This window comes from Lepisosteus oculatus, chromosome 6, assembly GCF_040954835.1.
Source record: "Lepisosteus oculatus isolate fLepOcu1 chromosome 6, fLepOcu1.hap2, whole genome shotgun sequence".
Classification (NCBI taxonomy): domain Eukaryota; kingdom Metazoa; phylum Chordata; class Actinopteri; order Semionotiformes; family Lepisosteidae; genus Lepisosteus; species Lepisosteus oculatus.
In genome coordinates, this window is record NC_090701.1 from 41,026,815 (window position 1) to 41,039,286 (window position 12,472).

Below are 12,472 nucleotides of genomic sequence, written 5' to 3' on the forward strand. Positions count from 1 at the left end.
GGATGCTGGCTGGGGGTTTCAGCAGCAGAATGAGTCAGGGAAAAAGAAAAGCTCAGCAGCTTCCACAGAAGTTCCCCTTACTGGAAAGAATTTAAGTCGTTGAATGAAGTATGCGAAATACTCTTTGATAACTTGATTCACATTACCTTGGTATTTTAAAGAGAGCTCTCATAGGGTGAAGGTCAGCAAGCGGGGGGTCCCCGTCTCCCAGCTCGATTGCCGTGATGCCAAGGGACCACACATCACAGCGAGCATCATAGGTAGAGTCTAGCTGCTGCTCACATGCAATGACCTGGAGAGAAGGCAGAGGAGAGAGACTCCTTAATAAGCCCTGCCAGCATCATTCCACTGGTCTGAACTCCCTGAAGGGGTGGGCTGCCAACAGGCTTGTTTGAGCCGGCTGAAGGACTGTTCCAACAAGGCTCAGGAAAGAGCTGTCTGCTGAAGTTAAGGTGAAAGAGAGGGCGGGCCTCTCTTTAACCTTTACTTTTTAAGAGGTGCAACACTGGCAACAATGGAACTGCACATTCAGGACAAAACAAATGATGTAAAGCTATGCGTTTTCAGCGACGTGTAAAGCCTCACAATGATTCTTCAACAACACCCAAAACCAGATCGCTAGATGGGTAATCTAACCCCATGCTCATTGTGGCACTGTCATCTGCTTTGTCACTACATTACAAAATTCACTTCACAAAATTCATTCTCACAGATGCAGTATGTACTGGAAACTAAGTGCTCCAAAATCAAAGACTAAAATCCAGATTTGTTCAAGGAAAAGGTCAAAGTAGTCCTTTGTGGTTGGATCTCTTGCAAGACCGCATTTGACATTCTGAGTCTTTAAGTGCCGTGCATTATATGTTTCAATCACAGGTAATTACCGTATCACTAAACCACTACTTATAATATAATATATACTTTGTATAAAAACGATGCAAGATATCACACCCGATGAAGGCTCCACAGCCGAAACGTTGTTTCTTTTCTTCTCTTTTCAGCACGGAATAAACCTTTACTTGTTCCTTAACAATGCAAAATGTAGATCATTAATAAACAAATGCGGTTCAAACTTATAGATTTATAACACCAGTTTAAAATCTTTAACCTGAAAATAGTCAATTCTATTAATATAAATGCGTTTCATCCCTGAAACTATAATATGTACTACTGTATATTCTGGCTATCTAGTGGCCATCATAGTGAAAAGTAGACTAGTTAGAATGCCATTGTGGTTTTTTCTTATTCAGAAGATGGCAAAAGGTGAAAAATAGCTTTTTCAAGTATCTAAGAGTACGCTTTTATGTAGCAACAAACTGACATCTTTAAGTAGTGAAATCCACGAGAAAATTCACCACTTACAAATACAGATGAATCCCTGAAATATAGTTGCATAGTGATTCTTCAGAAGTACATACAGTAAGTACTGTATTTACTTACTACTCTACATTGTTGCTAAATTAAAAAAAAAATGTTACCAACTTCCAAAAGCTTTCTAATAAAGGTATGGTTAATTGTGTAGCTGTTAACATATTAGGAAACTGTTCATAATATTTAGCTGCTTACATAATAGTTTGTGTAATATACTTGTATAAAAATAACAATGGTTGATAGCTTGTTAGCAGTTAGAATAGTAATAATCTTGTATTTTTACATATAAAGAAAGATACAGTCAATAAACATTTTGACAGCTAATAAACAGTAAACAGCCACAATAAATATGCAGTTATTAAACTTCAGCTCCATCTGAATCTTGCTAGGTCAGCAACACTGAAACAAATCTACGGTATGTCACCTTAAATCTACTGTGAAGTTAAACAAACCTAAACAAACAAACAAATAATTTAGAATTACTTTGGTCCAGCAAAGCTCCTCTTCTGAAATTCTTTCAGGATAAAGGTGCAAAAATCCACCAGTTACTTGTTATGCTCGTACTGTTCAGTTCGTAGGTTTGTGTGTTTACACAGCTCAGCCTCCAATAACATTATGGGAAATTCCTGAATCTCACACGCGGCACGTAAACCATCATCAAGATCCTTCTGTTCTTTCTGTGCATTCTTTGCTATGAAACACCTGTCGCAGTGTTTTGCTTTCTACTTAGTTTCTGACACATTATATCATACCCAGCTCCTCTCACTCTTGATTTTAATAAACAAAGTGTTTATGTAAACATATTCTCTGGTGACCTACAGGCGAAATCCTGCTTGATATATCTACTTACTGTAAAAACATCACCCAAGTTAAATATCAAAAAGGAATTTCTCTTACAACAAATTAAAGCTTACATAAAACACATTCTTTCAGTGCTATAGCCAAAACCAAAAGCTACACAAAGGTTTAAAATCAGCAAACGGAATTTACCCTAACAAGCCTAGAAGCTTTAACTTAAATACAGTACTTAATACCACAGGGTCGTTCTATGAATTACACATAAAAATTTGGAGGAGTGCATCACAGTTTCTTGTTAACTTTGAGTGCTTAATGAAAAAAGCATTAGACACGCACTGTATGTCTTGTCTAATGATTCTAAAGTCTGTTATATTACCAACGCTCTTTACTCTAAAAGGGAAAAAAGAATTTTCAAAACATATACATATGTAACTGTGGCAATCATTCTAATATACAGTAGTAACCAAGTTAGCTAATCAAGTTCTAAGTTCTACTAGCACTTAAGTTTAAATGTACAATTACAATCTCACAGCTGACAACATCCTGCTGTTAAGAGCCCACAACATGCAAGCACTGACCACATATTTCATGTACAAATCTGCCACAACAAGTCCATCTTATCTGGAGCCTTATGACACAACAAAAATCCACACTTCTGTTAATAAGTGTATTTATTCCACCACAGTAAGCATGTAACACTTACTCTAATCTTCAGCCATGAAAGTGACCACATATTAGAGCTGCAACACAAGCAGAAACACGGAGGAACTTCTGGGCCTTGCCCCCAGCAAGCAGTTTCTAAGGAAAACAACTTTCTGACTCAACAAGTTTAACACTGAGCCTGATACTTACCTCTGGTGCCATCCAAAAAGGAGTCCCCACTGAGGTGTTTCTACGGAGCCGGGTGTTTGTCAGCTGGGCAGAAACACCTGAACAATGCAAAAAAGCCATCTTTTCAGTTTGATAGATGTTCACGAAACACATCACATATAACAGAAATATCTGATACATTAAAAGGCAGCATTTAATGTCTTTGGACAGTCAAGATCTTTAAATGAGTAGTTTTAACCAGCTGTTTATTGTTATGTTTAGATGAGTGGCCAATGCATCCCAGGGTGATGCAGCTACAGTAGCTCTCATGCTATGGTGGTTTTGTAGGTTTGTTTTTTTTATATTTTGTTTTTGAAACAAATATGAGACTCTGACATAATGTATATTCTCCCATTTGTAAATACCTTATGAAAGTACAAGAGCACACACCCAGGTTATGTAGTTAAGAGAAGTTCCATGTTTTTCTTGAAATATGCTGACTTTGCAATGCATTGTGGTTATTGTAGTTGTACATCCCTTCCCAGGTAATTGGAATTTAAAGCCCGATGTAAATAGTGAAAATAAGAAGCCATACAGTAGGTGTTCTCTGCTTACCATTCATAATATTGAACTGCACCTTGCAAATATTGTTACTGGAACATATATTAATAAATTCATATTTCAAAGTCAATTGATTGATTGATTGTCTTTAAAATATTAAAGTAGTAGTAAAGTAAACATACAGTATGTCCATCAGGAAGAAAGTGGAGCACCTGCTGAAAACACATACGGTATCAACACAAGAAGACCTTGCAAACTCCATCCAGAAGGCAAGGAACTGTACAGTATCTGTCAATGATTCTAAAACCCTTCTTTGTGAAATTAAATTACTGCCATATAAATGAGAATTAGTATTTTCTATCTCAAAACAATACACTGTATTTTATACAGGATTTAATCCATACAGGATACATCTTCATAATACTAATGAAGACCAAAAATGAAGTATTTTCTGTTCTGCATAACACCTTCCTCTCCTATTGAACCTACTCTGACAAAACTCATGCATATGGTAAAACCGACTCTGATCAACCTCAGATGAAAATAAAAATTAGGAACTGAAAATGACAAGCTAAAATACCGGCTCTTAAAATGCAGCTAAGGGGTAATCCTAATTTAGGCCCACTAAATAAAGCAAGTGAATCACCACAAGACAGAAACATCTTTTAAATTACAACTAAATATTTAAAACGTGAATATTCTGGTATGAAAAATTTGACCTGAAACTTGGAACTTGTTAGTTGGTTTGTATTTTTCTGGAAGAGAAGTCAATTACAAAACTTAAAAACATTCCTTTTTTTATGCTTTGCTTTAAGTGTTTGAAAACCCCAAATTAATCTGAAATCCCAAAGAGATACAGAACATGCAACAGTGTATAACACAGGGCATTGATATGAGTTATGTGATGTGCATTTATTAACCACAACAGGGTGACGTGGGGTTTCAGATCTGAGAGTTAAACAAAGTGTGCAATTAGAAGATACCACATCTTTGCTGAGATTTTTTTTGTGAGCAGTCATTAACTACAATAATTTAATTCTGAGTTCCAACCAGTCAGGGAAATGGTACAACTATGGCTCAAAACCACTGTGATTTTTCTGAAACTCCCCACTTAAACAAAGTATATTTCAGCCCTGCCCACAACAAAACAAAACAGGGAGACAAATCAAATGATGCTATTTTGCACATGTAAATAGAGCACTCTTTTGAATGACAAATTGTTACTTATACTAAGGAGGTCCAACTGAGCACATCAAAGCGTTTGCATGGATGGCCTGAGAGTCACTTCTTGGAACAGGGTTAAAATGGAGCAACCTGATTTATGTGTTATACAAATGATCATACAAATGCTTAAAGGTCTATCATTTACAGTATATTTAAAATAACAATAATAAGAAGAATCAATCACATTTGCATGGCTTTTTTTAACCACAATGAAACCCAAGTGAAGTACTGTAGCACTATTTTCAGTGCCAGTCATTGGATACCAGCAGCCCTCCCTGCACAGGAGATGAGTAAAGAAGTCAAGCGGGGTCTTCAGATTGGCCAGGTTGTCAAAGCCTTGTGAGTAATTTAACTAGGACTATTATCCATACTCTTTCAAACACGACACAAGGTTTTCTGCGACTAAGAAATCAGGACCTCAGGTTTTATATCTCATCCAAACGCCACAGTATACAGCCACAGTCTCCCGTCTCAGGATTGACCAGACACTATCTGGCTTAGCTTCTGACATTTAATGAGAACAGACTTCCAGGCAGTAGCACTGCAATCAATACACTGGACATATCATGGCTTTATGTCCAAGATGTACTGTAGTTTTCACATCTCAAGTTTATATACAGTATAGAAACAAGAAATATGATCGTTACTTAAATGCGGATGAAGACAAAATGATGTAAATAAATTACTGCTGCCTATAGAAAAGGCATGAATGAAAGTAAAATCATCAGAAGAGCCTCTACTGTCATTGTATTGCAAATTTTCTGATGAAACTACGTTCTATTGTTACTTATTTCAGCTTCACATACTGTACAGTACCAAATTAAGTCCTGGAATGCTCCAGTCCTGCAGGTTTTATGTTTTTAAAAGTGGCAGAACCTGGAGAGCTGAGTCTGTTAACCTGCCCCAATTCAGGCAATAATTAATTTGATTAAATTGATAGCTCATTAAGTGTTATGCTGGAAAAAAAAAACTTGAAAGGCTACCCCTCTGCAGGACTGGGCTTGGAAACCCCTGTTCTAGTTATTTTGTCTCAGAATTTATTAATTTTATTGTTGTCCACAGATCCTCATCTCTGAGACCATGCATCTCTGAGCATGCTGTATGCATTTTGGTTACGATTGTTTGTTTCACTCTTCAAAAGTGAAAACAGCTGTAAGCACTCAAGCATTTTATACACTGAATGTTAATGTGAAGGAAGAACAACATTAGGGACGTTCTTGTTGGTTCCCTGGCCTTGAGCTCATTGAAATGTTATAGGATGCACTTTCAGTTTTTATATTACCGGACTACTTTTAATTATGCAAAAAAAGTATTGTAGGTGCCTGTCCTTCACTGTTTTCACCAAATTCAACAAAAAGACTCAAAGAAACCAGGATAGAGACAGAATACTAAAAGGCAAGATACAGTATCCTTTTAAAGAGAACACAACAGTTAAGTTTTTTTAAATTATTTCATCTTGTTGATGAAATTATTGGAATTATTTGGAGTGTAGCTTCCATAAACAAGGTTGGCTTATACAGTAGATGCTCAAGACATTTGTGAAAACACTGGGCCTTTTTTAAGTCTCGTGGTATAGTTACACTTCTTACATTACAGCCACACCTTTTATTTTGTTGTTCATGGAAAATTACATGGAGAAGCTGCATCGGTCATTTGAACATCCTGATTTGAATCCAAGCTAATGACCATGGAAAGCAGCAAAGTTCTGTGTGGGGACAAACTAGACTGTATTTGCAAACGTTCTCAGGTAACCAGTCCTTTTGATTACATGACAAGCATTTAATGCAGTCAAATGGCACTTAGATAAAAAGTTGACATTATTTTGCTTATAATTGCTTTCTCAGGATCTTAGCACATTTATTGTACCGCAGTTGGTCAATTGTGGCCCTTGGAGTTGAGTGTAGCTCATTGACTTTCCTTTATGCTCAGCAAGACACAGATAGAATAAATGATTTTATCTCTGTTTAAATAGTTTCAAAAGAAAAGCATACGCATTTGCTACAAGGCAGTCCCCCTCCCCCCCACACACACATGTGTGTGTATCACACAATTCACCTGGTACTGTATGTGAATGCCAATGAGTTGCATGGAAGGGTTAATCATTACAAAATACTTACAGTACATACCCACCATTAGTACAATAAAGCACATATCAGCACGGCTGACATTCTTCTTAATGGACAAATTTCTCAGAAGATAACTTAGGTGGATGACGGATCCAGTATTGGGCTGTTCAATATTTCACTATTCATTAAATCCATCCATTTATTTTCTAACCGTTTCTTCCCATTCAGAGTCACGGGGGAGCCAGAGCCTATCCTGGCAAGCAAGGGGCGCAGGGCAGGGAACACCCTGGACCGGACACCAGTCCATCACAGGGCAGGGTACACCCTGGAGCGGACACCAGTCCATCACAGGGCAGAGAGACAGACCAAGCACAGACACACACACTCAAACCAGGATCAATTTCCCCAGAAGCTAATTAAAACACCAACATGTCTTCGGTCTGAGTGAGGAAACTGGAGCTAATGGAGGAAACCCACACAAACACAGGGAGAACATAAAAAATCCACGCGGATAGCACCCCAGGAATTGAACCCCGGGCTTCAGTGCTCTGAGACAAACCATTTATTCAATAAATCTTAATATGCACAGGAACAAACAGCATAAGGTTAATTCCATACTGAAAATTTAAAAGCAAAAAAAAAAAGCAGTGTTCCAACCTTTTCAGTGCTATCTTATCCAGGTGTGAGGAAGAAAGATGAAGGGAGTAGAAATTCAAAGCAAAGTGTAATTGTAGCCTGGAGAGGTGAAGTGGGGAAATTCTGGCCTGGAAAGATTTCTGGTCTTCAGTGCTCTGACCTTGCCCCTGAAATGGTTAGCCAGTCTTCTTCCTGTAATCCTGGACATGATTATACTGTCCTTTCACAGTGAACCCATACTTCAATTTCAGAAGGACATCAGAAGCTCAATTGATCCTTAAATGAGGATCACACCAGCTACCATCTTTCAGTGAGCAAAATATTTCTTTTTAAACTATTCACAGATATCAGTGTCTCACTTTTTACTTCAAATTTGTCTCCCTGGCAATTACTTTGTACAAACCTTCTCACAGGTCAATCCTTGTCGTCCTTTCTCCAGGTAGGGGCCGGTTAGCATGTTTCTAAATGTGATATTTTCTTAATTTTCTTTTTGTTATTGTGCACATTCCTTCGCGAAAACTGAGTACTTCACCCTAAGTACCATCAAGCCCCATTCTAACAATGCTAGAGCTCTGTCTTCCAAATGCCAGTCATACAGTACCATCAACTATCCCCTACCTTTTTATATTTTCTGCTTAACTGATATTTGCACTCATTAATTGCATTAGCATAATATTGAGTGCGGGTATTTCCTTAACAGCTTTGTGAGGACACAAGAATTGTCTCGATTGGCCAGAATGATCACATGGCTTCTCTGCTGTTTTCCCCATTTACTGTACTAAATTGCCACATGACCTTCTGCACCCCTTCTCAACTGATGTTTCTTCAGTTCTGCCTCCCCACCTCATTTCTTCATGTTCTCACTCTCATCCTCTGTCTCCCATGCACCTGGAGAGGCTCCACAGCCACAACGCGGTGCTTTTTATTTTTCTTCAGAGCTGACATCTGTTTTATTTCCCTTTCTAGATCACCTACTAGCTTTCCACCTTAAACCTCTTAAAGGACATATTCCACTAGGATGATGCAATACAAAATAAGAGCTTACTGATTTAAATGTTAAAAGCGTATTTATTAGAAGTAGCATGTCATCACCATTTTATAACACTAAATGCAGTATACAGGCCTCTCCTTTTTCCTTTAAACAAATCTTTCAACCTTTTATTTTTTGCAATGTACCCTTTTAGAATCCATGAGGCTGACTGTATCCCTTAAAACAATCCAATTAAAATGTATTAATTGTAAAATTAATTGTAAAAAAGCTCCTTTTCTGTTTCACCAGTCTCAAATGAGATTTGGATATTCAATGATAAAGTGTCACTGACGGTTTTGAATACATCACTCTCAGTTGATTTAATTTGCTGATCTGGTCTGGAGCAAATGAACTTCTGGCTGCAATCACAAAAATAAATTAGCATAAGCACTGATACGAACTTATAAAAATAACCCACAAATTTTATCATTTCTAAACTCTGTTACAAACTGTATCACATGGAAATACATATTTGGTAAGTGCCCTGTATCAATATTAATTCCTTGTGTTTAAATAGCACTTCATTCCAAAGAAGCCAGATCAAGCTGCATATGCAGTAGAAAGGGACTACTTTCATCTACAGTAGCTGTGAAGTGCAGCACCCTTCAGGGTGACCCTCCACAGTCACTGGGTATCAGCAGGCCCGCTACACAGCAGATCAAGTGAAGAAGTGAGAACTTGCTTCACCTACTGGATTAAGGGGCAATTTCAAATAAGGCTGTTCAAGACAAAAGTTTAAATCTGGGATTTGGCCAGAAAATAGCTGATGTATTTAACAAATATTTTAGTCAGATGTCCACTAAGAATACAACAGCATACCTCAGGCAGGGGAAGTTTTGTACCAAACAGTGTGAGCATGTGAGAAGCAGAAGTGATTCAGGCACTAGAAGCGCTGAAGATTAATACATACCTAGGGCCTGATGGTATCCTACTAATTACCATTAAAAGAAAAAAGAGACCTCATTTACACAACTTTCCAAATTTTAAATTGAGTTGTAGAAAAGATGTTAACTTAGCAGTCTCAGCAGTCCAGGAAAGATATGTTTAGGAACTTAAAGGGATGTTCTGCACTGGCGGACTGAAGGAAATGAACCTTTTTTCAGGCTTGAAGAGACTCCAGGGGACCTGATTCAAGAATTCAGAATCCTCAAAGATATTTACAGAGCCAACCCCGAGGAGTTTTTCAGAATGAACAGTGAAATAAGAAGCAGAGAGCATACTGCAAGTAGAAACTACGTGGGGATACATTTAAAAAACTGAGAACAGGAGGCACTTCTTTACCCAAAGAGTTGTGGGAGTATGAAACAAACTGCCCATCCAGGTTGTTGAAAATGATGCTCTGGCTTTTTTCAAGAACTTGCTGGATGACTTCCTTGAATCAAACAGCTGCTACCTACAGTACCTAACTACTGTACCTGAATGGCCTCCTCAATGTCTGTAACCTGTCTTGTGTTCTTATGTTCTAACATTGCTTCTCATCCCAAAATATGTCATGGTAACTTCAATCAAGAAGTCAAAATCTCAGTCAATCTCAAATCTTTAGCGTCTTATCCAAACGATGGCACTTTCTACAATACAGTGTCCCTGGTCACCATAATGGGACATTGGTTTGTGCCTCTTTCTGGCACACCATCACATACAGTACAGAAGCAGATTTTTTTTCCAATAGACATCTCCCATTCCTGTATGAACCAAGCGCAACTAAGCCTTGCTTAGCTTCCAAGATCAGTTTAGATCGGTAACTCTGTTGTCACTAGCTTAAAACAGTGTCAGGTCATGTGAGCTCACACATAAATTCAAATTTGAAAGACCACATGCAAGATTTTAATATGATTAGAATCTCCTGAATAAAGGTATTTATGCCAGCAAGATACAAGTGTAGCAAGTGGTACACAGTACATGACATCTGTGTCAGTTGCCACAACATAAGATGTACTGGATGATTATTTGTGTATCCATCCATTTTCTAACCACTTTAACCACTACGGAGTCATAGAGGAGTTAGCGACTAAAGTAGCAGGCACATACATATTGCATACAGACACACAGACGCAGGCATACAGCATACAGGTGGATGCTGTACATTGGTGGTGGTGGAGGGGAGTCCCCATTATCTGCAAAGCGCTTTGAGTGGAGTGTCCAGAAAAGCGCTATATAAGTGTAAGCAATTATTCATTATTATTATTATAGTACATAGACACACACTCCAGACAGATAGCCCCAAAGGTTTGGAATTAAGCTCATGGCTCCAGTGGTGTGAGGCAGCAATGCTAATCACTGCACTACCCATGCCACGTATTCATATTGGAATTGAACATTCATATTGGTCCAGCTTTGAATACCTAGATAATAGGCCAGGTTTACAGCAGAGCACAGCGGATTTTGTTACAGGAGCATTGAGCAGATTTTTTCCCCATTCCCTCTGGAGGGGATGCTGTAATCAAACATGGCACATAGTCTGCAGAGTAAAAAGTCCCAAAATGGGCAGAAGTATGATTTTAATTACATCTGAATTTAATTTTGATTCCATTTCTGAACTATGAACTGAAAAATAAAAAACGCCTGACTTAAAAGAAAAGCAGACACTGAACACGATTTAATGCATCTGTGTCTAACCACCTGCTGTGATACTGGTCAACATCACACACAGGGGGATTGTGGAAAGAACCACAGCCTATTAACTGGAAGTATAAAAGGGAGAGTGGTAAGCAGATCATCAATAAAACTGGACCATGTCTGTATGTTATGTGTGTTTGTAAGTGATAAACTGTACAACATACAGCCCACAAGCAATTTGAATACTCTTATTTTATCCTTTGACAATTTTTGTCCTGACCCTCCCTGAATGACTGAATCTGGTATTTAAAAGCTGGTATGGAACATGCCATGAGGCTGTTCAGATAATTTTCTGCAGGTATCTACAGTTAGAATAAGAAAGGACTTCTGACATTTTGTAAAAAAAAAGATTTAAACATGGTTTTTAATTTCAGCTGAAGCAATGTTCTCTCTGTCTGCATTACCTACCACTGCCTTTCCCCATTAATGCATTTGGCAGTTTAAAAAAAATGTATGCAATTAACAGTGAAAGGTGCTTGACAGTAATGGCTTTGACCTATCAGCTGCATGTTAATAACCACATACCGAAATCCACAAGCTTAATTCCCCCCTCTGTCGTGAGCAGGATGTTGTTTCCCTTGACGTCACGATGGATAGTCTTGTTCCTGTGTAAGTGCTGAAGGCCCTGGAGGATGGGAAAGAAGTCCTGTCAACACATTTTAGTCAAATGTTACCCAGGATGCTGTTTTTCTTGTGGTACTGAAAGAAGACACCTTAAGGATGGAAGAAAGAAAAGAGTGCCAGAAGCCTTCTGCAGTCAGATTCAGAATTTTCACCTTCCCTGCATAGAGTTTGAGCCAGAATTTGAACCTCTGCTGGCAGCCCACAGAATTTTCTAGAATGTGAACTACAAGATAACTGAGAGATGTTTTCTCTTACTTTGGTGTCCAAGATTCTGTAGGTTTATTATTCACGTTTATCATGTGAATCATATGAAACAAGACTCAGGGACCACATATTACTTTTTAATAAAGATTAATATTGTGGAACAGGTATGGATTCATTCATGCTTTTCAAAAATTGAAGAGCCCTGGTTCTCTCGACAGTATTGTGCAATGTGAAGCAGCAATGTGAGTGCACAGCTGGTATGTGTTTTTGGAAAAAAAATAAGTGTTTATTCTGGAGCAATATACAGCCCCAGGAAAATCTGATAATGAATTAATACTGATGCAGCCACTCAGGCAGCGCATCACAGCTCTTTGTAGTGGCAAGACGACTTTGCCACAGTGTAGTGTGACTCGTTACACTGCCCAAAGAATCTTCACTGGACAAAGATCGATAGGTGGCACTTGTGGTGCATTAGCTGTTAAAACATCAGCTTCACTTAATCTGTTGTCCTACTTCTTTAAATCCATTTAATATG

At 38.2% G+C, this 12,472-nt stretch overlaps 1 protein-coding gene across 9 annotated transcripts in view; it reads right to left on the reverse strand.

Moving 5' to 3' along the window:
• The window catches only part of myo3a (myosin IIIA), a 95,136-nt gene that overhangs the window by 55,026 nt on the left and 27,638 nt on the right, over positions 1 to 12,472 (reverse strand). For all 9 annotated transcript variants that reach the window (XM_015353915.2, XM_015353913.2, XM_069191273.1 and 6 more), the window contains exons 5-7: positions 11,635 to 11,734; positions 3,019 to 3,095; positions 147 to 292 (exon numbers count right to left, since the gene is read on the reverse strand). In XM_015353915.2, the coding sequence (XP_015209401.2) occupies positions 147 to 292; positions 3,019 to 3,095; positions 11,635 to 11,734 (323 nt within the window). The remainder of the gene's footprint in view (positions 1 to 146; positions 293 to 3,018; positions 3,096 to 11,634; positions 11,735 to 12,472) is intronic.